Source organism: Onychostruthus taczanowskii, unplaced genomic scaffold (assembly GCF_017590055.1).
Source record: "Onychostruthus taczanowskii isolate IOZ18803 unplaced genomic scaffold, ASM1759005v1 scaffold42, whole genome shotgun sequence".
In the NCBI taxonomy this organism is placed as follows: domain Eukaryota; kingdom Metazoa; phylum Chordata; class Aves; order Passeriformes; family Passeridae; genus Onychostruthus; species Onychostruthus taczanowskii.
The window spans coordinates 713185-738230 of NW_024501682.1; the positions used below are offsets into that span (position 1 = coordinate 713185).

General features: G+C 44.5%; 2 protein-coding genes across 2 annotated transcripts; both read left to right on the plus strand.

The window, feature by feature from the left end:
- The first annotated feature begins 3073 nt into the window (after positions 1-3073).
- Positions 3074-9969, plus strand: SLC30A1 (solute carrier family 30 member 1). Its single transcript, XM_041413530.1, has 2 exons — positions 3074-3832; positions 7236-9969. Exons 1-2 carry the CDS (start codon positions 3199-3201, stop codon positions 8147-8149), a joined length of 1548 nt encoding a protein of 515 aa, XP_041269464.1. The 5' UTR covers positions 3074-3198; the 3' UTR covers positions 8150-9969.
- A 12277-nt stretch (positions 9970-22246) lies between these two features.
- LOC121340655 lies at positions 22247-24100 on the plus strand. Its single transcript, XM_041413552.1, has 2 exons — positions 22247-23325; positions 23927-24100. The coding sequence occupies exon 1, from the start codon at positions 22247-22249 to the stop codon at positions 22949-22951; it is 705 nt and encodes a 234-aa protein (XP_041269486.1). The 3' UTR covers positions 22952-23325; positions 23927-24100.
- The last annotated feature ends 946 nt before the right edge of the window (positions 24101-25046 follow it).

Below are 25046 nucleotides of genomic sequence, written 5' to 3' on the forward strand. Positions count from 1 at the left end.
AGACTTGTCACCTGGCTCTGGGGGGGAAGAAGCTGTGTGTCAGACATCCACAGCTACTTCTCCCCTTGGAACACAGAGCTTTTATGGTAAGTAAACAGATTTTAGATGGATCCTTCCACATCTGTGGACCGGAAGCTGAGCTGAGAAAGAATTCTTTGAGTCATGAACAATGCCTGGAAGCCTAAAAAAAAACCAAAAAACCAAAACCAAACAAATAAAAGAATCCAGAGCCCTCCCTACACTGAAGACAAAGTATTCTCCCTAAAAGCATAAGCAGGAACATTGTGTCTCCGGTAAAACACCATTTATGGTTTCATTAGGTACCTGTATCAGTCACTTTCCCATTAATCTCAAAATTGATGACGCTGCCAGATGGACAGTCCTAAGTTTAGGAACTACCCCTGTTCCTTTTGGCTGCTGGTGTACGGTAATACAATAGAAAAGCCTGGAAACAGCAGCGTACAGCCCACTGGTTTACAAGAAAGAGTGTGGGGAAGAGGTAGCAGTGTGAATGCCTGTGTGGTCCAGCTGCCAGTCCACGTCTGGCACATCCAGCAACAGGACTGGGCTGCCACAGGGGATCATTCATCAAAGTTACTGTGTTTGAAGCCCATCAAGACAACAGTGGCTGGGTCAAAACTGTACTCAGCCCTATTCATCAGGGAGCAGTGGAAGGCCTCAGGAACCATTTTTCTTCTCTGCCTGGGAAGAAACCACACCCTCCCATTCTCCCGGGGTATATGGTCCATGTCTTGTGGCTTTTGGCCCCAAGTAGAATTAAGCATTCAGCATGGTATAGCAGGACAAAAAGCTATCCCTGGATATGGCTAAGGATCAACAAGATGCCATCCTGTAAAAGGAAGGCTGCAGTACATGGCCAGTGGTGTGGAGCAGATCAGGAGGCCTCATGGTGAAGAGATGGTAAAAGGATCACAAATTGATCTGGACATCGTTTGCATACCAAGAAAGGAGTCCAAAAAGCCCTAACTCCCCTCCTTAAATCAGGCAACGGTCTTGACAAGTTCATAATGAAGTTTTATTCATCAGGGTTCTACTGATAATGATATTCTGTTTATTTCTCTCAGGAGGGGACTGAGTACTTTTAATCAAGAAAACTATGATGACACCCCAGTGGCAAGGAACTAAAACCCAATTTCACTAATTCCTGGATCTGAGCCAATGAGAGACACCAAACTTGTTGTCCTCCCTTCCTTCCTAGCTAAATTCCATTGAATTAACAGCAATCCCTGTAAAATGATGACCCACTTCACCTGCAGGAATTAAAAGAGGTTTGATCTGTACCAGTTTCTTTGACCCATATATCCTAAATTTGGGCAATTCTTCCTTGTTAACTAATGGCCTTGTGTGGGAGCGAGGACGACACAACATGGGCATGTTCCATCTCCATGTAATTGCCCTTCACCTTCCCAGTAATTTACTTCTTAGCAAGTGACGTAAGGGCATACGGGAAGCCAGGCAGGTGAGGAGAATTTTATTGCAATCTAATTGCTGACTGCCTTTACAATGGTCATCAAAGAATTCTGTGGGGGCTGTGACCGCTACGTCCAGCGCGTAGCACACCTAGATTTTGACACAAGAAACAGATTTTTACTCTCATAGAAAACAGGGTTCAGGGTCACAGGTCAGCACAGCAGTGCCCAAGGCAGTTCTGCCATATGAGGAAGGTTACGCAAAGGTTAGGGAATGGCACACATGGATAACTGTGGTATCCAGGTGCGGGCTCATGGGGATGCTGCTGAGCACAGGGGAAGCCTGTCCTGAATCACTGCTCTCAGTTATTCTCATTGATAATGCTTTCCTTGTGGACACGTGAGCACCTTCTGTCATTTTACTACCAAAATGAAGTCAGGAACCTTTGCAGGGACCCTAAATCACAATCCCTTTGAAATCTCCAAGTATAGGAACAACATTTTGTATTCTGGCTAGGTCTTCCTCCTCAGGGCACCAGTTCTGTTCCTGCCTCTATGGGTCCACACACTCAGCCACACCTCCACAATTGCTGTCTCCTCTGCACGTTCCCCTCATGGAATAGTCTTTCACACTCTTTCTCTTGCCGCCGTGTTTGTTGGTTCCCTAGAAAACAGTGGGCAAAGTAAGAGGTCAGCTCTGCCTTTTTGTAACTTTGGTGGCTTTTTTCCCCTTTTTTAATGTTGTGGTTACGCTTCTGTGGTTTTTTTGGATGTCTCAAAACACTTGCTTTCCCTTTCCTAACTACGAGTGTAACAAACCAAACAGCGTCCGGGGACTGGCCTTTTAGCATTTACATACTTCTCCCTATATTATTATAGAACAATTATTATAAAACGTAATAATTAGTATTTAACATTATAGCAATTATTCTATATTTACTTTATTAATACGTTATTATATTACACTATACAGCCTTTCAAAACTTCAAGCAAAACTTCTTTTCTTCTTTTCCAATTTTTTTAGCCTCCCATCAGTTATGAGTGATCGCGTCCGCACTTATCTTCCTGCCCTCAGTGGCACGAGCAGGAAAAGAATTAAACAGAGAACCCCCATCCCGCAAAAAGTCTCCGGAAAAGCGCAAATCCCACCCGAAATCCCCGCTCAGGACGCGTGACGTCACAGCGCCCCTCACGCCAGGCTCCGCCCCCGCGGCCCGCAGAGGGAGCCCCGCCCCCGAGCGCGCGCCGGGCCGGGGCCGTGTGAAGCGCACCTTTTGCACGAGTCCCGCTCGCCGCGGGCGGGGCCTGCGGGGGCGGGGCAGGAGGGGAAAGCCGGCGGCGTGAGCCAATGGGGATCCGTCGTTCTCTGGAGCGTCACGCGTGGCACCGCCCTCTCCCCGTTTCAGGCGCGGGCGGGCGGAACGGGGAGGCCGCGGCTCGCTGGGCGTTACCGGGCAGGGGGCGGGGCCCCGCTGTCGCGAGGGCGCGCGGGCCAATGGCGAGCGGAGCCGGGCGCGGGGGCGGGAGGGCACGGCCGGGCGGGCGGGGCGCGCCGGCCAATGGGGCTCGGGCGGGGGCGTGGCCGAGGCGGCGCTCGGGTTCCGTGTGAAAAGAGTGAGGGGGCTCGGGTGCAAAGTTTGCTCGCCCGGCGCCTGCGGAGGGAGCGGCGGCGGCGGCGGCGCGGGGGGAGCGGAGCGGAGCGGCCGCCCGAGCGCTCGGGGCTCCGACCGCCCGCCGCGCTCCTCGCGCCCCCGCCGGGGCAGCCGCGATGTGCGGGGGGATGGCGGCGCACGGTCCGGGCGGGCCGCGGTGCTGGCAGAACCGGCGGGCGCGGCTGCTGTGCATGCTGGCGCTCACCTTCCTGTTCTTCGTGGTGGAGGTGGCGGTGAGCCGCGTCACGTCGTCGCTGGCCATGCTCTCCGACTCCTTCCACATGCTTTCCGACGTGATGGCCTTGGTCGTGGCGCTGGTGGCCGTGCGCTTCGCCCAGCGCACCCGCGCCACTAAGAAGAACACGTTCGGGTGGGTGCGGGCCGAGGTGATGGGCGCCCTCGTCAACGCCGTGTTCCTCACCGCCCTCTGCTTCACCATCCTGCTGGAGGCCATCGAGCGCTTCACGGAGCCCCACGAGATCCAGCAGCCGCTGGTGGTCATCGCCGTGGGGGTGGCGGGGCTCATCATCAACCTGCTGGGGCTCTGCCTCTTCAACCACCACGGCGTCGGGGGCCACGGGCACGCCCACGGCCACGGGCACTCGCACGGCGGCCGGCAGCAGCACCCCCGCGGCGGCCCCAAGCCCGAGCAGCCGCCCGGGGACGGGGAGGCTGCACTGAACCGCGACGAGACCAGCACCTTGGTGGAGAACTCCAGCAGCTCCAACGGAGTCAGCCAGGAGAAGCTGGGTAAGCCCCGCGGGGAAGCGCCGCTGCCCCATCCACGCGTGGAAAAGCGGGAAGGGTCCTTTCCCCGAGTAGGGCGGTGGCCGTCCTGGTCCCACCTGGTGCCTGGTCTGTCAGGACTCTGTGAGGACCATCTGTCCCCACTCCTGGGAAAGAGGCGAGAAACTTTCTTAGCAGCTCTTGGGGCACATGGCTGTCCCATCTCTTCCTCACGTCTTTCCTTCGGATGCTCTAAGCTGTATGTTTGTCTTGCGGACAGGTCAGAGTGTAAAAGAGTCTTAGGATAAAGCAGTTTGCCCTGGGAAAAAAAGTTGGTTCTGCAAGGGAAGGCACATGACAAGTGTTTCTTGCCTAGTGAGACGAGCTGTCACAAGACGCTCTCTTAATGCCATCCGAACTGGCTACACATCAAATGGAGCTCAGTGCCTCGCTCCCAGCAGCTGGATTGCTCCTTTGGGTCAGTTACCGGCTACCTGGGAAGCTACTCTCCATCTATACCAAACATACATAAGTGTATTCCACTGCAATAACGTTGTGCTTCTTCATAGCATCGGTATTAATAGGAAGAAGTATTGGAAATTGCCAGTCAGAACTGTGGAAACCGGAATGTGTAGCATGCTGGTGTCAGGGCACATGTGGTGTCTTGGAATAATTTTTGTTTAGCTTTCTAAAGCATGTGTATTCCCACTGACCTGCACACAGGCATACGTTTAAAATCTTCCCTTTCCAGCTGTGGTTAAACAGTATCATGGGTAGGAATTTCTAGGGTTATTTTTTAGTGGATCCAGAAGCCTGGATAGTTGATTTTGAAGCTGCTTGGTCGAAGCCAAGTATTGCGTGCTGGCGAGTGAAAGGTGTGTGTGATTGCCACTTCTCTGTTCCTAGGGCATCCTTGTCACCAGCAGGAATGGACTTCAGGCTTTGGAACCAATTTCTCTCCTTCAGTTTCAGGGTGACATCAGCAGACCATTGTTGTAGCTTAAAGGGAGCTTTAATTGATCGGAGTGAACTTTGCTACAGTTTCAGGTTTTCTGTGATCAGAGGTTCCAATACACATTTGAGAAAATTAGTTTCTGTTTCTCTGACTTCATGTTGGCTTTGGAAAGACAGGTTTTTCAAGAGGATAGGAAAGTTCTTCTGAATACACTACACCATCTTCTTGACCACATAATAAGCTCTTAATGTTTAGTTCCAGCGAAGGTATCCTAATAATTAGTTTCAAACAATGTAAAATTCTCGTAACCCTTAGTCTCAAACATATCTTGGCTTGGGAATTATACTTTAATGGTGAAAAGTTGTGCTTTTAGCCAAGTTTTGGACTAGTTAGAGAAAAAAGTTATAGCATGGATTAAAATGCATATTGTTGTGAGCTAACTTGTCTGTAATGTCTCATGGATGTGCTTCTGGCAATAACAAATAATTTGTTGTGGGTGTTTAGGTGGTAATAGGACATAATTTTGGTCACAGTGAAACTTTGAAATAAGTTTATATTTCCTTCATTACCCTGTCATGATTATGTAATGGATGGACCTACTCATAGTTTGCCTATGAAAAAGTTGCAGGCAGAGGTGATTGGAGGCTTGGGAGAAGATATAAAATGTAGAGATGACGGCAAAGGTCGTCCTGTGCCTTCACTGGAAGTCACAGAATGGGGTAGTCCTGATTTCCTAAGGTGGAAGTAAAAAGTAGGCATAGCCTTAGGGGCTAGACCTGCACAGGCATTTCTGTGGATGCACTTTATGCAAAATAATCAGTTTTTTGTTACAATGAACACATTTCAATTGGACATGTTTTAACCATTTGCCATTAAAAAAAAGTTAAGGAGTTTTCTGGAACTATGTGTCCCGTTACCCACTCGTATAGATAGCTGTACTGGCTTTTCAGATCTCCGTTATTCCAAGTACTTGTACAAAGTAGAGCGTTCCTCTTTCCTTGCTCTCATTGTGGACCTTGAGGTCTGAACTCTGTAACCTGAGATATTTCCCTCTAATGTATTTACTTCTCTGGAAAGTTACAGGTTCCATGTTCCATAACTCCTAGGGGTAGTGTGGAAAATGTAGCTGGAGCTTCAGGGCAGAAGCGTACTGGATGAGGTAATGAGCTGGGGCTTGGAACTCAGCCTTGGTAGGAGCCCACTCCCTCTTCAGAGAGGAGAGGACTTGAGGGCACTCTACAATTGCAGAATCGCAGCCACAAGGGCAGAACAGCAGAAGCTGCACGTCTTGTTAACGTGTTAATGTTTACAAAGCTCTGAACTCAGTAACCTCAGAAGCAGTAAGAGCTCCTTGTTTCAGTCTGTCGGGCCAAGGCCCAGTGCCTGTTGCTTTTCTTTACCACTGGAAATAGCCAAAGAAGAACTTCTGAAGAAAAGCAGGAGGTTAATCATGTACAGTTCTCTCCAATCTGAACATTGGAAAATTGTTTTCTTTCAGAAAGGATTCTTCTTTGTAATGATGTGTGTGTTTATTCCCATGTAGCTGGTTAGCTGTGTTGGAGTGATAAACATTGCACACAGTTGTAACAAAGGAGGGCACTAAAATGTTCATTTATGAACAGTCCATGACATATGACTTTGGACATCAGAAGCTGTGCGTCACTCAACAGCTATATGTCACTTGCATAAAAAATAGAATTTTACTATTTATTTATTTATTCTGAAATATAAATAACAGTAGTTTATATCCTCAGAGTTTCAATGATAATTTACACTGTCCTATAGTCAATTCTGCTGGTAAATTCTGTGTTTTAGATGTAAAATTTCAGCTGATTGTATCTCATGGTCCTGCTAGCTCCATGCACTATCTTGGAAGAACTTCCTTTTCCTTGAATTCAGAAACCTCTTGAAAAGGCATTGGTAAACGTGAAAAGAATCTACTACACAGCTGTATCATACAGCTTTTGAGCTTCTAGCTTCAAATTTTAATAGGAAATAGCAATGCAATCCTGTGGTTAAAGATGGATTTTAGCAATGTGATCAGTCTATCAGTGTTTCAAAAGAAGGAACAAGTGTACCTAACTAAGCTACTTAAACCAGCTTTTTTACATATCCTCTGTAGCTCTGCATTTTGTTTAGGAAACAAGCAGGGAATAGGCAAATGGTTATACGGCTGGAAAGGTGAAAGTAGTTTTTCAGTGCAGTAATTAAAATGTGGTCATCTTCATTCTTTGCCACTCTACATCTTTAATCTCCGTGTAGAAACAGTTGCCTTCTAGATTATTTAGATCAGTCATTGGGAAAACTGAATTTTCCTCAGCCAGAGAAGATGTTGCTAAGTGTGTGGGTTGAGTTGCTTTTCAGTTTCATACTCAGTGTGCCCTGCTTCCAGTTGGATATGATTTTAAAAGGAATTACAGTACCATGTTGTATTATATCTCATGCCTAATTGTTTTATTGTTTTCTTGTCAGGTGATATGAAAGATGACATGAGTGACGTGCAAGTGAATGGGAATGCTGGCCATTATCCTCTGGATGAAGAGGAAGTTGAAGAAGACTCTAGTGCACAACTTAACATGCGTGGAGTTTTTCTGCATGTTTTTGGAGATGCCTTAGGTTCAGTAATTGTGGTAGTGAATGCCTTGCTCTTTTATGGCTTGTGGAATCCATGCCCTGAAGATGGGCCTTGCTTTAATCCATGTGTCAATAATCATTGCATGGAAAATGCTACTTTATCCCGAGTACTTGGCAGAGCTAACAAGTCAGAGCAAGAGAGCATTACGGTGGCTGGTCCTTGCTGGTTGCTATATTTAGATCCTGTCCTCTGTCTGATTATGGTCTGTATACTCCTTTACACAACCTACCCGTTACTTAGGGAGTCAGCCCTCATCCTGCTACAAACTGTTCCCAAACAAATAGACGTCCATTCTTTGAACTCAAAGTTACGTACCCTCGAAGGAGTCGAAGCAATCCATGAATTACACATTTGGCAGCTAGCAGGGAGTAGGATCATTGGCACTGCTCACATCAAGTGCCCTGACCCGTCCACGTACATGATGGTGGCCAAGCGCATCAAAGAGATCTTTCATGACGAAGGGATTCATGCAACTACCATTCAGCCTGAGTTTGCCAGCGTTGGCTCTGAGTCGGGGAGAGGGAAATGCGAGTTTCCTTGCAGGACTCAGTGTGCTTTGAAGCAGTGTTGCGGAGCAGGAGAAGATAGTACTGCAAAGAAGACAGAAAAATCCTCGTCGCTTAGTATTTCTTGTTCAGAAGTTGTCATTGAATTTCCGAAAACGAGGAGGACTAAGTCGGAGAGCATCCCTTCAGTGAAGCTGGAGGCTTCGAACACCGATCAAAATGAGCAGTTTGAGTCATCTTTGTAACTCCCTGAAGGGTGCTACCTGAGTTGTGGAGACTTTGTCAACAGCTGTGTTGCAAGAGGAAGAGACAGACGTTTGAGATGCAATTTTGCCAAATAGTGTAATTGCTGAAGTCCTTGTTCTTGTCATATTGCTAAATATAGAATGCTTGTTTTAAAGAATATAATGTCACTGTCATGATACAATGCGTTTGTGTTGACTTTGTTTGACTGAGACAGACAGAAAGTGCATCCATGCTGTAACACTTCAGAAAACCAGATTCAACATTTCAGCAGAGACACTTTTTGCTGTGCTTCAAATTAAGATACTTTTTTCCAATGAAAAGGTATTTGAGGGATAAGCATGTAGGAACTCAGTTTGTGTTACAGATGTCTTGGACCTACTTTTTCCTTTAATATTTGATTTGTAGATATCTTAATATATTGTTTATTTAGAAGCCCTAAGAAAACCAAAGTTCATAGAACATTTTTAAAGATATAACTACTAAAAACTGGAAACCACTTTGCAGTTTCACATATTTTTCTTAAAGCTATGGAATAATAAAAATTGTGAAGGCTTTTCTAGTGAATTTATTGCACAGCATATTTTAAAGACAACATCATGTGATTGTCAGAAATTGTCCCCTCTTCTTCTGGTAAGGTAGCTAGGTAATTGAAAACAACAGATGTGAAAGGGTTTTTTTTTTTCTGTCAGAATGGCAGTTCAAGCTACTGTATACTGCTCTGTGATCCAGACATGAGACTGGTTGATAAAGTAACACAGACTTCTATGTTTTATGGATTTTCTGCTGTTTTCCCTTACTTCTAAGTTGTGTCTGGTCATGAAAGTATTTGAGATTTGAAGAACCCTTGACTCAACAGTGCTATGAATAAATATTTAGCTGATGCTGAGTTTACTAAGATAAAATAATTAGTTCTGCCAATAAGTGCTCTCTTGGCAAAGGTCTGCCAAGCACTGACAGTCTAACTCCTGCTTTCAAGCACAGACAGCAGCTCCCCAAAAATAATGGTGCATTTTGCTTCTAGCTGAGTGTCTGTAAAACACTTGCAGTGACTTCAGTCCTGGTCTCCCACCATGTCCTCAGGAGCCCTCCACTGACTTTTGAGGAAGTGGTGCAAGTATCACTGTATTTCACACTTCAAGATGCTTATGTATCACATAATTTCACTTAGTATCTGAATCTATGGTTTGAAATCTTGACTCAGTTAATTGACAACTGGCTCTAAAGAAGCTGTTACAGTGTGCTGCCAACTTCCACCTTAGGAAAGGAGAGACTGCTCTGTGGACTCTGAATTTGGCAGAGATGAGATGAGAGTTGAAAGATAAAACATACAAGAAATCTAATCTAAAACCCTGGCCCTTTTGATCCACTCTCATGTTATGTATGGGAACTAATGTCTTGTGATTGCTCCTGTGTGAAAAACTGGAAAACAACTCAGATCTTCCATTCTTTGCTCTATGACTCTGGGCAAGATAAACACTTTGCCTCAGATTCCCTGTCTTCAAATGGGGATAATACCTACCTCACAGGGGTGTTGTGAGGCTTAACTATTGTGTGAAGAGCTCTGAGATCTGTTACTGGAAGGCACTGGAAAGAGGATAAGATACTAGATTACCTGGCATTTACTACTTCTACAAATGTATTGCAATACCTAGGCACAACCAGAGGGAACTGAGGATAGTTTTGGCCTTATGAAATTCTTTGATGCTGTGGTTTTCAGGTTTTCAACAGTATTTAAATATAGATTTTTTTTAAAAGAATGTTTTGTTAGTGAAGGGAATGTAGCTTTGCCTCCAGATACAGAACACCTCCCTAGTTAGCATTTTTAATTTATGTCTTGCATCAGAATTGCTCCTAAATAGTACAAAAAATAGTCCTGCTGCTCATCGGACCAGGATTGGCCGAGTCGTGTCAGTGGTCTTACCCAAGCTCTCAGCAGAGCATTGCAGTCAACTCTCGATTATCCATGGGTGGATTACCAGTGCTGTGCATTACCTGTGCAGTCTGCAGAGCCAACACCAGCCCTCCGTCTCATGCCACGCTCTGGCCAAGCGCTGTGTGCCAAAGCACGGGACAGCTGGAGGTGCTGGCTCTGCTTCCAGGGAACCCCTTCACAGGCTGCATTGCTGGGTTGCAGCACAGCACTGCCTGGGGTTTTACTTCTTGGCTGCTCAGATGCATCTGCAGGAAGCTGTGGGCTGTGGATGGGTGGGCTCGGCTTTGTGCTGGCTTGGGATGTTGGTGCTTCGCAGCCACCAGCATTGCTCACCTTTTTCCGTGTTTATGCTTGTTGTATAGTCTCATAAACTAACTTAAATGTGTTAATATAGTATTTATATATGTTTTTGTTTTTTCTGAATGTTTTTGTTTTTTCTGAAGTATCTTAGCTCTTTTTTCTGTTACCTGTATATGATCTAGAGTTGACTGTTAAATGAGATCTTGTATGAGACTACATTTGCTGAGTATGCTACCACTGCTACTATACTACAGAGTATTAACCAAGTAAATTTTGAAATGAACAAAGTACTATTTTTTAAAATGTGTATCTTTGCTTTCTATGGTAAACTTTCACTAATTTTTTTCATCGCTAGTTTAAAATTTGTGTCAATCGTTAGTATGAATTTCTGAAGTTCTGCCGTATATCAGTAGCACACCATAGAACTACCATTCTTTATTTTAAAAAATACCAACAAATTTGACCATGGTAGCACTGAGAAGTCTGATTAACTTCTTTCCTGTTGCTCTTATAAAAAGAGGGCAACTGGTAAGGCATAAAAGTTACCGTCATTAGTTAATAGTCTCAGTAAATGCATCTGAATAGAGGGAGTTGTAGTCACTAATTCCATTTTAAACTACTTAATCTCTTTTTTTTGTGCCAGAAGTCATATTTTTCTATTTCTGTGTCCATTGCAGGCAATGGCTAACTAAAAAGACAAAAAGCTCTCCCCCTCGTTATTTTAAGTATCAGGACAGGATGCAGAGGTGACAGTGATGATGGTGATGATGATGGGGCAGGAGAGGGAGTTGCGTGGCCTCTGTCATGTGCCCTGTTGCACGTGCAGCACCAGCTGGTGTTACCAGGGCCCTTTAGTCTCCTTAGCCCTTGATGATAAACTCCCTGAAAGCATAGAGTGAGGTCAACGTGGTGGCTGTGCAGTTGCAGGAACACAATTTCTCCGTTCTGGCTGTAGGAGACCTGACTGTAGCCCACTAGCTTGTGAAATAGCTCGGTTTTTTTTAAACTTGATCTGTCTGGGGTTATACAGACTTGATTTGTTCTGAGGATCGCAGTTTAAGAATACTGACAGTATTCAAAAGCACTGCACAGTCTCTTTATTTTATTTTTTTTTCCACAAAGCATGAAACTAGTGAATCTCATGTAAGTGAACACTGCAGTGGTGGGGAGCTAATTGTATTGTGTATCACATTCCTGAATTTTTAAAATAAAAACAATTATGGAACACTGATTTTAAGGAAACATAAGTTTATATTTCAGTGTCTGGATTGCTTAGGCTTCTGATTAAATGTGTCAGAGATGCACCAAACATCACTGGATGAAATATTTTACTACGTCTCATCCAGGAACATGCTATTTTAGAATCACTTCCTAGATTATATCTGCACCTAAGGTGAGGTGCAGAACTAATTCAGACACTCAGCGGGCCAGCCACAGTACCATCAGTCTTCCTTTTTAGCAGAGTAAATTGTTTCTGTGGAACTCCTAATAATTGTAACTCATTTGCTTTCAACACCCAGCGTGGGCTTTGTTAATATCTGCAGTTGCCACATCGCAGTGTGCGGTATGGACATACACAGAGTTATGTAAGAGAACCAGCCCCAGCTTGTGACTCCCCAAAAGTCATGGCAAGGGCTCAGTCCTGAAAATTTCTGTATTCTTAAATACTTTCATCAGGCTGACGAGTACTTACTTGCACACCAGGTATTACTTGTGGGAGTGAGTCCAAAGCTTCTGCCAGTATAGTCTAGTTTTAAAGAAAAAAGTACGTAGATTTTGTGGATGTTTAAAATCAGGACTGCTGTGGTGTTTCTGAATTTGCTGGAGAAATACTGTCAGTTTGGTGTAATTCCAGAATTTATTCCTTTTCCCTATTCTCTAAAAAGAAAGAGAAAAAAGCCCACTGAGTGTCCTAAGACTTGTTAGCAAGTTTAGCTAAACTGACATTGTTAGCTTCTGAAATCGGGCCATCTGAATTTATTAAACACTGCCTGGTGGAGTTTGGGGAGGAGGGATAAAGATTCTTGCCATTCTCCTTCCCCTGCCCCCTGCTTTGACTGCACTTTCTAATCTCTTCAGCTATGGAGAGACCGGGAGGGATGGAGGGGGTGAATTTTGTAACTAGATGTTCCAAGTTCCACGTGGAGGGAATGGGAAATACTGCTAACTATATTTAAAAGCATATAAATATGCTCTGACTATTTTAGCTCCATAGCATAGCATCAGTTACACCCTTTTTAGGTATGCATTTAAGTGGTTCAGGTCCACAGTATCTTTGGCTTTTCCTTTCTCTGCTAGGCAGAAAGAGGTGGATGCTCCATTTGCCTGAGCTAAAGCCAGAGTTGACAATTTTCCAAATCAAACGTAGCTTTGCTGATAACAGAAGGTCTGATTATTCCTTTTGACCTTTGCTTTGTGTGGTTAGCTGCCTGTCAGGTACAGCACCATGTTTTAGCAGGCTCACATTTATATTTTTTGCACTCACTGTGTTGTCTAACTAGTTGAAAAGCAAAACCACAAAGCTGAAAAATATCTTTCATCTGTATGTCTCCATAAAGCACATGGGATTAATTTGGCTTCTATTTTTTTTTCATGTCCTGGATCCTGCTTCTGAAAAATGTTAAAATATAATTGGCATAGCTTGTTCACTGATGATATTTCTTTTTGCCTTCTTTTAAAATAAAGAACAATTTATTTTTCTTTCTTTTTTTATTGTTTGTTTGTTTTGTTTTTGTTTGTTTGGGGTTTTTTTTGTTGTTGTTTTTAAGTATTAAAGTGCTGAGAAAATAAATGGAGCTCTTGACTATCAAATACATTTAGTTGGGATTTCTTTCTCAGATCAGCTCCCAGGAAGGAATCTAACTAGTAGAATTACACATTCACTATCTCCCAGAACATCAAAAAGAGATGAAAAGAGCACAAATAGAGGAGGTGGAGGTTAGTAAATGGGTTTTAAAGTCCTGGCTTCCAACTGTCTGGGTTCCAGGTGCAATTAAAAGAATAGTTGCTCAGTTCTAGTATTGTGAAGAGTTAATTATGCAAAAGGTATTTTTTTATCTCAAATGAAAACAGCTTTTGAAAATAATAAAAAAAAATCATCTTGACCTGTTAATTTGCCATGGTTAAATATCTGACATCAGGGTCAATAAGACAGGCTTCCTAATAGGACTCTATACTGCTCTTCCAATGTCTTTGGAAGAAATCTGCTTTAGAGCAGAAGATGCTTTGGTGCTTTTCAGTTTAATTTGTTTCAATTCAGAAAAACTACAGTTTGCACAGTTTTTTGGGAGAAAAGGACTGACTGTAGATGCCAGCACTAGTACTGAGGAGGGCAGGATGGTGACCCATGCCTGCTTTGAGCTGTTAATAAGCTTGTAGTGGTGAGTTCATTTTGGAGTGCTTCAGCAGCTCCTTTTTCTGCTTCAAGAGGGAAAAGTGATTCCACATTGTTAGTTATGTGTGCAGGAGGGTATGTGCTGTAAATACTGCATGTGAGCTTGAGTTTTGCCATTTTCCAGAGCTGCTTCTACCTCTCCATGGAATTATGTGATTTGAACTTACTATGAACATCCTTTGAGACATGCTGGTGTGGGAATTTTAAATTAGCAGGAAGGGAAGCCTCTGTAGTTTACTTTTGCCACACATACCTTCCTCCATGTCATTCCTAGACCTCCTACCACAGATAGTTGCCTGACCACAAGGATCACCAGATCCAGCTCCCAGAACAACTCCTTGCTGCTTTTCCATTGGAAGAACTAGTGCCACAGGAGAAGGGTGGGATGGGAGCACCTGACTCCAGGCAGACAAGCACTTTCAGCATGCATCTTCTCAGGCTGATCTGTGCTAGCATCCCGGTCCTGGCATGAAAGTCTTGCCACTGACACTTTGGCTAGCATTTATATATATTTGTGGTTTGGTTTGGGTTTTTTTTGGGTTTTTTTTTTTTGTTTTTTTTTTGTTTTTTTTTTTTGTTTTTGTTTTTGGGGTTTTTTTGACTATCAACACAAACCTTAAAGTATTGCTGAGACCAAATGGCAATCCCCACCCCCCATCACCCAAGCTCTGTTTCTAGTTACAGCATTGGTTGGCTTCCCAGCATTTTCCTCCTGCACCAGCTCCTGCAGCTAAGAATAGCCCTGGTGATGCTGTGGAACAGGATGTGCAACCTGCTGGGCTTCCTGCATTTGTGCTCATGTTGCTGGCCTGGGCTGAAGCCTGTCCTCATCTTCCCCTGGACTCACTGGGTGAATTTGTTAGATTTCATTTATTGGATTAGGTTTGCTGTGGGTTGGCCCACATGTGTTCCAGTTGCCCATATTCTGTGCTATAGGCAACTGCATTCTGCAGTATAGGCAAGACCTCAGCCGAGGGAGATATTCACTTGCTGCCAGTGTTCTGTGCTTCAGAGCGTGTCTGCTGAGTGTAAGTGGATGCTGCTGGCCTGCTGCAGACCTGGATTCAAGCTTCACTGCTTGGTTTGATGTTACCGTGTGATCCCTGCAGCTGAGGGTGCAGAGTACAGCACAGGGAGTCTGCAGGTAACTGGGTCACTGCTGCTTACCTGAGCTAGGTGCTCATACCCTAGTTCAGGAGTGAACAACACTCCCACAGATAAATGCTGCACATATTGCTATACCCTCAAGATTTTTTCATGAGGCAGCACTGACTGCAGACTCAGTCCATTGTTTTATCCTGTGCTGCCATGGGCTCTCCCCCAGTCAGTTGCAGACAAGCACATTTTTCCTTGAGAAAGGGATTATGTGAATTGGCAAAATTCGGGTGACGATTTTCAATTGTATTTTTGTGGGCATGTGAGAAGGTTCTGACCCAAATGGATGGGGCTGATTCTGCATGCTTCCAGCTAAGCGTTAGGAAGAGTTGGGCTTAAGTACTAGGTAAAATCTAGGCTCAAGTAATTCATCCTAAATATCCATACTGGCAGAGGTCTGGATAGTTTGAAGTGATTTTCTCTTCACATGGCTGTTCCAAGAGAAAAAAAGGAAAGAATATTGTTTAATTATCACAAGAATTATAACCCAGCCTTGGTAGTTGTGTTTCCATTTTGTTGAAAACCTCCCTCCATGCAGCAGCAGCACAGTAGAGACACTGACAAGTTAGTCGGCAAGTTATTGCTAAAAAGGAGGTGTTTGGTACATATGTTTGAGCTTGGAAGTGGAATGACACTTGGCACTATAATGTCCCAGTTATCTTTTTCTGAAGGAGTAGGAAAACTGCAGAACTAAATATTGAGTCAAGCTGCGTGGGCAGAGCTCTTGTGTCAGAGCTGTGCTGACGTCACAGCCGCAGCGTGACATCACAGGCTGTATATGAAAAGCCCAGAGCATCACCCAAACTCTATGTGTGATTGAAAACCTCAGTAGCATTTATTGAAAACTTACATGGGGTTTTTTATTCCTTTTCCCATTCCCTTAATGCTGAGAAGTTTAGCCACACAGCTAAGGGGAGTGTGTGTAGCTCAACTGCCTTGCAACACTGTGTGCTGCTCTGAAAAAATGGTGTCATTCAACCCAGAGTTTGAACTCTACTGCACTTGGTGTGCCCTTCCTAAAAGTATCTACAAAAACAAGGTGATGTCAAAACAGTGTTTCTCTACCGAAAGCTGGGGAGATACTGAAGCTACTCAAGCAGTAGCTTTCTGTGATGCTCTTATTGCTGTCCTCTGCCCAGAGAGTAATCTGAGTTACTATTATTGCATATGCATGCAATAATTAATGTAGCATGGAAAAACAGTAGGGCAGACACTGGAGTTCTTTAGATTTATTCTTTAATAATAGAAAATGTGATCTATGAGATTTTTGACAAAACTTCTTTCATCTCTGATAGTATCAAAAAGGCAAGTCACCTCTCCCACAGTGGTCTCTCTGGTTAGTAGGAAGCAAATGAAATTATGGTATGGATGGACAAAGATGAGCAATGGAGTGCGTGTGGGTTTTGATTTTGGAGTGGTTATATTTTTCCCCTCCTGCAGCTGCTGTAATGAGGGTAACGGTTTTATTTCGTTTTCCTCTATAGCTCTGCAGTGCTTAACAGCTTGTTACCGAGGGACCTACACCTGGAGTGCATGGAAATCCAAGTTAGTGAAAGACATGGAAAAACATGTTTAAACAGATCACAGCTGAAGCTGAGACCTTAATCTTTCTGAGACAGAAGGTAGCCAGCACAGGCTCAGCTGTTCCATCAGGAAAGGTTAGTGTGAAGTACCAAGCTTAGCTCACTGCTAGAGAAATGGTGCAGAAAATCAGGTAACAGCAGTTTAGTTTCACACCCGAGCATATGAGGAGTAGCCTCTCTCTGCAAGAGACTGCAGCTGGGAAAAAAAAAATGTCTTTGCATGGGGTTTGTTGCCGGCAGTGGCTAAAATCCTGAAAGTGCAGTATTTCTCCAAATGACTTAAGGTAAAGTCAGATATGGAGGGTTCTTATGCAACATGAGAGTTCCCCTTTCGAAACAGTGGTTTGGAGAGAAAAAGTCATTGGTCTGGGCTAGGACAAAAATTAAACAAGATAAACAAGGATGGACTGCTGCCATCTTCCCCTTCCCCTTTATCTCTAAACCTTAACCTTAAACTGCAAATTTGAGGTTAATGCAGTGCAGTGCGTCTGCAACTACTGAAACCAGCTATGTTTTAACAGATCTGTCTTATTTCGATGATGATGAAGGTTTTAAAGTTCCTCTAGGTTACAGAAATATTTCTATGCTTTAAAGTTCAAATGCAAGTATTTTTTAATATTATTAAGAATATTTTCAAATTAAATAATTAATTCTCCTGATAAACATTTAATGAACTATTTACTTATTCTATGTCCTTGTTTCTAATCCACAGAACATAGAAATAAACTTAATTTCCAAAAACCTGTCCAATTTTTGCTAACATATTATTTTTCTTTAATATCAGCTAAAAAGAGAGGAAGTGTCAGTTCATAAAAAGTGGAGGTAACGAGACAATGTTGGTAGCAGGTCACTTGCCACTAACAAGTACTTCAGCACTCTGCAGAGCTCCGAGTGGCTGTAGAATGTACTGTGGAAACAGGGACCACAGCAATAAATTGGGATGGAAAAAGATTTGCTTGAACTTCAGAAAGGAGAAGCTGCTTTAGTGATACATAAGAAAATGTATCTGTTCCTGAGTTGCATTTTGGCCTGTACTATACATAGCATTCTGAAAAAACGAATCCTTCAAGATACTGGTGATGTGATGGTGACTTTATTCCATAAATACCAGATTAGATCCTGTCCTATGCACTGATTTATCCAGCCAGTTAAAGTAAGGCAGGGGAGGAGTGGAGACCATGATAGATGCAATTCTGGACTGTACATCATTCAGCTACTCCTTCCAGTACATGTGATCTTTCTTTTAAATAGCGTGAGAGTTTGTTGGGGGTTTTACCCAAATATGACCCTCCTACTTTTCAAACAACTTGGTTCTGACAGGAACTTTGTTCTGACAGATTCTTTTTGAAGGGAGATGTCTTAACCCAATTGGCTTCAGGGTATCTTCCTGTGATAATGCCTTCAGGGGCCACATGCTGGCTGGCTGAGCCAGTGACACTGTGTTTTCCTGTGCTCAGTAGGAGTGCAAGACTGAACCAAGTTGGGCTGGACGGAGGATATCAAAGACCTGGAAATGTGGAAGAATGTGTTGAAGATAAGGCTAGATTAATTCTCAACACTTTAAGTCTTTGTTAAAAAGTTGGGCTCTTGGATTTTGGTCAGGTTGTTTTGTTTGTTTGTGTGTTTTGTTTTATGGGGTTTTTTTAAAATTTTTTTTTTTTTTTAATTTTACTTTCTGTATCTGTGACTAACCCCAAACAAAGCCACTCATATGTAGAGGAGGAAAACTTAATATTCATTGAAATTTCACTGATGTGCTTTTTGATAAGTCCAAGATGTTTACTAAGTAAATTGAATAGGATGGTAATAATTGCTGCAGGACCCCTTAGAGCATGTTTTACATCTCAGTTTTCATCTCTGATAAGTAGATTATGAATATAAGAGCCTGCCTTTTATTGGGATCTCTGACAGGTGAAAAGTGCTCTCTGTTCATAGCACATGCAGGGCTCTGACCTCTGTCATGCTTTTCATCCCTCAAACTCTGCTAAATATTGCTTAAAGAAATACAAAGTACTCACTGAGACTTGCAAATGTGACCACAGTAGAAGCTGTAGTTCTCTGAGGGGTCTTATCTCCATATGGATTTCAGATTCCCCCGAAAGCTAAAATTTCAGTTTAAGGATGGCCTCAGAAATAGATATGGGGGGTGACTTGTAGAAATCTCAAGAAGCATCCAGCAGGACTACAGCTGTGCTAAGGAAGGAAGCCATCCTCTCTTGGGTCAGACTGCAAACTGACCCAACCTGAGGGATGGAAAACTAGCAGTCTTCCTCAGAGAGGCCTGGATTGCTCTTGGCTGATCCTGGCTGTGCTGCATCAATTTTAGGGCCACAGCATATGGGAGAAGTGAGAGCATGACTGCCACGAGCTGGGACATGCAGGCCAGGTAATCTGTGCTCTGAGCAGCTCCTGTCACACAACACTCACCTACCTACAAATGCATGCACAGCATTGCCCAGCCCTCAATGTCTGAAACTTCCCTGAGCCTATAGGAAAGGCCGCCACATCCAGAGCATGTGTGGCATAGGTGTGAAGGGAGTAAGGGGTGGAAAGGGCACAGAGTTGTAACAACTCTGATACTGGGCTGCCGCTCCAGTTGTTCTGGGATTAACACTTTACTGAGTTTAGAATTGATGAATGAGTCTTGGAACCCAATTTATGCAGAAATAACTGCTTAAACCTGGTTATTTCTTGTTTTCTTGTGCACGTGGCTTTTCTAGGCTGTCTGCTTTTTCCACAGTAACTTCCAAGTCCTGCTTGGGCAGGAGTTGTCTCCTCCCAGCATAGCACTGATCATAGAGGTAGGTATCCTCCAGGCAGGGCTGCTGGATGCTTTCTAATCTGGCAATGAGGAAAAACACTCACCACAAGAGAGTTTGCAGTGCTTCACTAAATAATTAATAGGTACTAAAGTCTCCAGGACTTCGGAATCACATGGACTCTGACTTTTCATGCAATGCTGCATAGTGTTTAGGTAAAAGGTTAAAACTATACATACTCTAAAACAATCTATACCATAACATGGAGGCAGAAAGACAAGACAGAATTAGTAGTACTGCCTCCTCCTGTAACAGGAGTCAAGCTGAGACAGAGAGTTTATAAATATTTTCTTTTTAGTTTTTTTCCTTTCACAGGACTTCTTGTTAGAAGGCTGGAAACAGACTTCTGTTAACTTTTGGTTATTAAAAACCAAAAAGCAGTCTTAGAAAGAAATCGGGGTCTGACAACCCAGCAGGGTAATGGGAAACTTAATAAATATCCTGTTGTTATAACATCTGTCATTTTAGCATTAACAAGCTCATGACTTTAGCTGTTGTATGATCACAGCTCCACTCTGCAGATTAAGAGAAAGACTGCTAGACCTTTAAAGTAAAAGATTTCTGCCCAGCAGGGTGCTTTAACCTCTTGTATCCTGAAGCAATTTAGCTAAAGCAGCTTGAAAGTGATATAGAGACAGGCTCCTGTGCAGTTCAGTTAGGAGGGATACAGAAGCAGTTGGACTCAAGGATTTTCCTAATTTTGTTCTCTTTGATGTCCAGAAGAACCAGAAAAAAGCCCACCTCAACCAAGCCCAAAAGAATGTTGTGGGTTTTTGTGTTTTTTTCTTAATTTTATTTTCTTAAAAGTAGTAGAAAGGAGATTATTTGGTCACGCTGTGATTTTCTTAAAGGTTATAGAGAGGAGATTTAAGAGACTGTCTTATTAAATGAATAACCATCACTGCAGCATAGCTATGGTAGATGCCCATTGCTTGTAAGACAGTATATATATGTCAACCACAAAAACAGAGTGGTATTTTGGTTCATTTAACACAGGCCTATGTAAGAACCAGAGCAACTGCACAAATACTGAACTCCATACAGTGTCTCTCACCACCTGTTTCTGAGATTTCTTTAGCCTGTTGACTCATGTTTTTCTTTTCTGGAAGCTAAAGAAAATGCCTGCCATGCTGAAAATGCTCCTGGTTTGGTTTTAATCTCAGATGAAATTCATCCAGAACAGTTCCATGGTGATAATGTTTCTGACTTCTTTATTTTTTGCTTTTATGTGTCAGGTGGTGAAATGAGAGCCCTCCACGATCTGCATGCAGCCAGTGCTTCCCTGGTACACAGCTTCTCACGCAGGCAGAAGCAGAGGGGCTGAAAGAAAGAAGTTGTCTTGGTGCTTGTGAGGAGTCTGTAGCGTGCTGGGTGTGAGCAAGAGCTCTGGAGTTCAGCAGAGAGTAAATCCATCTTGCCCCAGAGCGCTCAGTTGTCCTCCCTCACTGTCCTCTCTCAGGGCAAGGAAGCACCACATCCAAGTCACAGCCAACTCCATGGCTGCTGTCAGACTACAGAAGTATCACAAAAGTATCTTGCATCTCATTGTCTCACAGGACCTAAGGATAAACACCATGTCCTCACTCTGTTTAGATGCTTCTAAAAAGCCCAGAGGCATCAGTAGCACTCCCAAGCCCCTGTGTACTTTAGACAAGTGAGCTTGCATAGAATTTAGGATCCTTAAAGCACGTTTGTTTGCTTTAGACTGAGATTGTCTTGAAAATGCTACTATTCTGTTTGTGGAAAAAATCTTACATCTACAGCAGAGACGCGGTCTCGCATGGCATGACTGGGAAGCCCAGACATGATCTGGGGCACTGGGGCACCCAAAGCCCTTGCTCAGGTCTTTCATAAGCAGATGGTTTACCTTGTGTACTTTCAATTTCTATTCCTTTTAGTGATGCTAAGGCAAGAAGAGAAATCCATACCCTCCCCCCAAATTTTGAAAATACCAGCACAAACATTTCAGTAGCTGGTGGTGGTTTCACTGCAGAGACAGACTTGAGGGATGATGACTTTTTGTTTTGTAAAATGCTTTAACTTCCTAAAATAGTTATTTTTAAAAGCCTGACTCCAAACCACTTTCCTTTCTGAAATACTTTTGTAAGTGAAATTACACGTTCATGTTCTCTCAGTGTTTTTAGTAGAACAAAACACTTGAACCCCAGTAGCTTTTGCTAAAGGCTTTCAGAGCTGCTAACATCTAGAAAGTCTGTTTTTGCATGGGGCTAATTAGAGCCCATAAAAGAATAAGAGAAATTAAACCCAACAATGCAGTTCAACTGCAGTGCTAAGATCTTGCAATTAAACTGTGCTGTTGGATTATGCATATTAGCACATGAATTACTCTTTAAGTGATAAATGTTGAACCAAATAATTATCTAAAGCTTTTGGAAAAGAATAATCAATAAGGTTACGCTGAGAAAAGACAGTACTTATAAAAAAAAAATAAATAGGATGTCTTGATGGGAACACAACAAATTGTCCCTTGTGAATGAACTGACAGGTTAGTCCACATTTCTTATTTTGGAAATACGGGTGGCACCTTGTGTTATTTTTTTTCACCCTTTAAAACCAGGCAAAAAAATTAGAATAATCAAAACCTTGAGGAACGCCTAGCCTATCTCCAGAGGTGGGTGGCAAAGACCCACGGAGGCGCTAATTTGCGTCCTTCTCACTCCAGCAAAGAGGCTGCTGGGAAGAGCAGCGGGGAGCGTGGCTGTGCCGGGATCTTGCTCTCCCCTGGATGCCAGCACGACCTTGCTGACATTTCAGTCTCTCACTCTGCCGATGCCTGGGCTTTTTGGAGCGGCTGCACCACTGCAACCCTCATGCTTGGCCTCAGTCTTTGTGCGCGGCCGTAGTCACCTTGCATGGCTGCAATCCTCGTGCCCAGCTGTGCTGGGATGGCCATGGATGGGTGCCAGGGGACAGATTACAGAGGCCTGGCTGCCGGTGCAGGGGGACAGCCCCGCTTTATCTCACCAAGCGGCCCGGCGCCACCCTGCCTCTCCCCGGGGCCTGAGGGAGGCAGCGCGGCCATCTCTGCGCTGGGGCTGGAGCGGGCTCTGGCCAGCAGCGGTGAGGCGGCTCGCCTGCCCTCACGGCAATTCTCTGAGCCCTGCAGCACTGCGCACTCGCCCAGGAGGTTTTATCCCAGCCCCCATGCCAGGGAATGGCCAGGCCACTGCCCGCAGGACCAGCCGCACTTTCTCCTGCCGGTGAGTCCCTGTGTGGAGCTGCCCCACAGCTGCCCCAGAAGGCGCCGGTGCCGCTGTGCCGGAGCCCAGGCCACCGAGGAAGCCAGCGCGAGGGGTTTTGTGGCAAATGGAGCGACAGCGAGGCTTGCCACAGGGCCACTGCAGCACCCCAGTGAGGAGAGCGATTGTCCTCAGGCTATTAAAATGCAATTTGCTGAAAGGAAACCACTCCGGCCACATGCACCCAACTGCAGCGTCCAAGCAGCGCTGGAATCGCCGCCACCACAAGAAAGCCGGCAGCCCCCATTAGCAGGGAAATCCATCTTTTACAGGAACCACAATGGACCATTAGCTTTTAACCAGGTTTTAGGGGTGGGGAACAGCCTTCCTGTTGGACAAACCCTAAGAAGGAAATAACTGGCTCCAAACATCCAGGGGCTGTGGGCAGTTCAGAGCCGAGCTAGCTCTGAACTGCGCAGCTGGAGCTCGCTGGTACAATGCAGCCAGCTCCTGCGCGTGGATGAGCCGGTGGCGGAGCTGCAGGGAGCTGCCCTTATTTATTTGTTCCTACGGCACAGGCAGAGACAAGGGCCCTGTTTTATGTTCCCCTGCAGGAAGGTGATAAAGTGCCCGGGAGCTGCTGGAATCCATTCTCCAATAAATTCAAAGGGAAAGGCCATTTTTTTGTGCCCTGGAAGATTGTGAGGGCTGAGGGATGCTGGAAGGCAGTAAAAACTGAGGCAGTGCATCGCACACTAGTGTGGAAGGAAGCCACCAGAGCAATTTTGCTGGTTTGTTTTGTTGCTTGTTCTTTTTTTCCCCCTCAATGATTTTTACTCTGCCTGTGGCTAAGCAATCAATATCTCTTTGCCGACAATAAATATTCCAGGCTTTTAAATGACAGTGTATTCCAGGGTGAAACAAATTAGGTGCGTTATTGCTGCCCTCTTGTACTGAAACTAATTCTGTGGGTCCAAATGGAAATTCAGAGAGAGATTCCTGAACCAGGCTTGGCAGTGGCAGCAGATCTGAACAGGTCTGGCTTCAGCTGTCAGCTCTGTTGCTGATGTCTCTTCTTTCACTGAGATGAGCAGAAATTCAGGAGAGCTGTGTGAGTAGCTCCGCAGGCTGAATCCATCAGGCAGATGCATACAGCTGAGCATGAGCCTGCCTGGAGCACTGCAGCGCTCTTGTTTCCCTCGGCAGGAGGATGCAGAGCTGGATTGGTGTGTCAAGCACAGCCCAGGCTGAACAGCACCAGCCCAAATGCTGACCCTGGGGTGCCACACCAGCAGGGACTTCAGCTCTGAGCTCTTGGTGCAGTGGTTGGTCAAGGAGTGTTTCCCAAGGACCAGCTACTAAAAGCAATCCTTCCCTTTGATACCCACACAGGGAGCCAGGTGGGAATCTGTTTGGAGTCCTGAAAAGTCTGTCAAGGCTGTGACAGCAACCAATCCTACTCCCATGTGTCTGAGGAAGAGCAAATCAACTTAATTAGGTACCAAGGAAGCAATCCGATTTGCTTCTGGAGTTGGATGATTTGTGCAAATAAATTGTTACAGAATATATTATTCTCTTTGGTTTCCTATACTGTTTTGCTGAGGTGGTGGAGGGACTGTGTAGCCACTCCTGCTGTTTCTCCCATGGCATCAGTGCTGCTTAAACCCTCTAGCAGAGAAATTTTATAGGACAGTTCAGGAAACATCTGACTCCATTTCCCACCTACTACTACAAGAGGTCTTGCTCTGAAGGATTAAGATGACTGTGGAAGATGGAGGATAAAGACACTGAGCATTTTTGCAAGGAGACAATATTGCATAATAAAACACAGCCAGCCAGAGCAGGTGGACACGTCATGTCAGTGACCATCATCCTCACTCCCTTATCCCCCAGAACTGTCACCCCCAGGTCCTAGCTTCCTGTTTATTAGGGGGAGGGGGATCCATGTAAAAGGATTTCTTTTTTCTCTCGTTTTTTCTTCAGGGGGAGGGTGCTGCTGTTTTAATAGTGGCAATAGTTCTCATGCATTAATCCTCATCAGCTTGTATGTGCATATAGGCAAAGCATGATGGGCTTGACATTTGCCATCAAGAAAATGAAATCCTCCCAGTTTCAGGTCACCCTGCCCTGGTTTTCTACCAAATCTTTTCAAATCAACAGCCATTTCATCTCCATAAGCTAATAATAACGCTTGCAAAGCCTGTGAATCAGCAAAAGGCTCTCCACAGCTGCAACTGTCAGCAAAACAGGAGCTAACACTGAGGAGGGGTGGATGTTGAAGAAGTTTGAGCCCTGGCCCATGGTAAGTCTTAGGCAGCATTTGCTGAGCCAGACCCATCTCAGGGCTCTGCCTCTGCCCTAGCCACCTCCACCGTGCTTGTGGTTGTCATTTGTGAGAGGAGTGAGCAGCATAAGACCAGGCTGCACAAATAACTACCAAAGTCTTTAATTATCCTTTCTCTCTAAGGAGAGTCTTCTGGATGCCAGAAGAAGCCAGCTTTGTGTCTTCTAC

Coding starts and splice junctions, on each gene's coding strand:
- SLC30A1 (XM_041413530.1), top strand. CDS start 3,199: ATGTGCGGGGGGATGGCGGCGCACGGTCCGGGCGGGCCGCGGTGCTGG. Junction 3,833..7,235: donor AGTCAGCCAGGAGAAGCTGG/GTAAGCCCCGCG, acceptor TTTTCTTGTCAG/GTGATATGAAAGATGACATG.
- LOC121340655 (XM_041413552.1), top strand. CDS start 22,247: ATGGATGGGTGCCAGGGGACAGATTACAGAGGCCTGGCTGCCGGTGCA.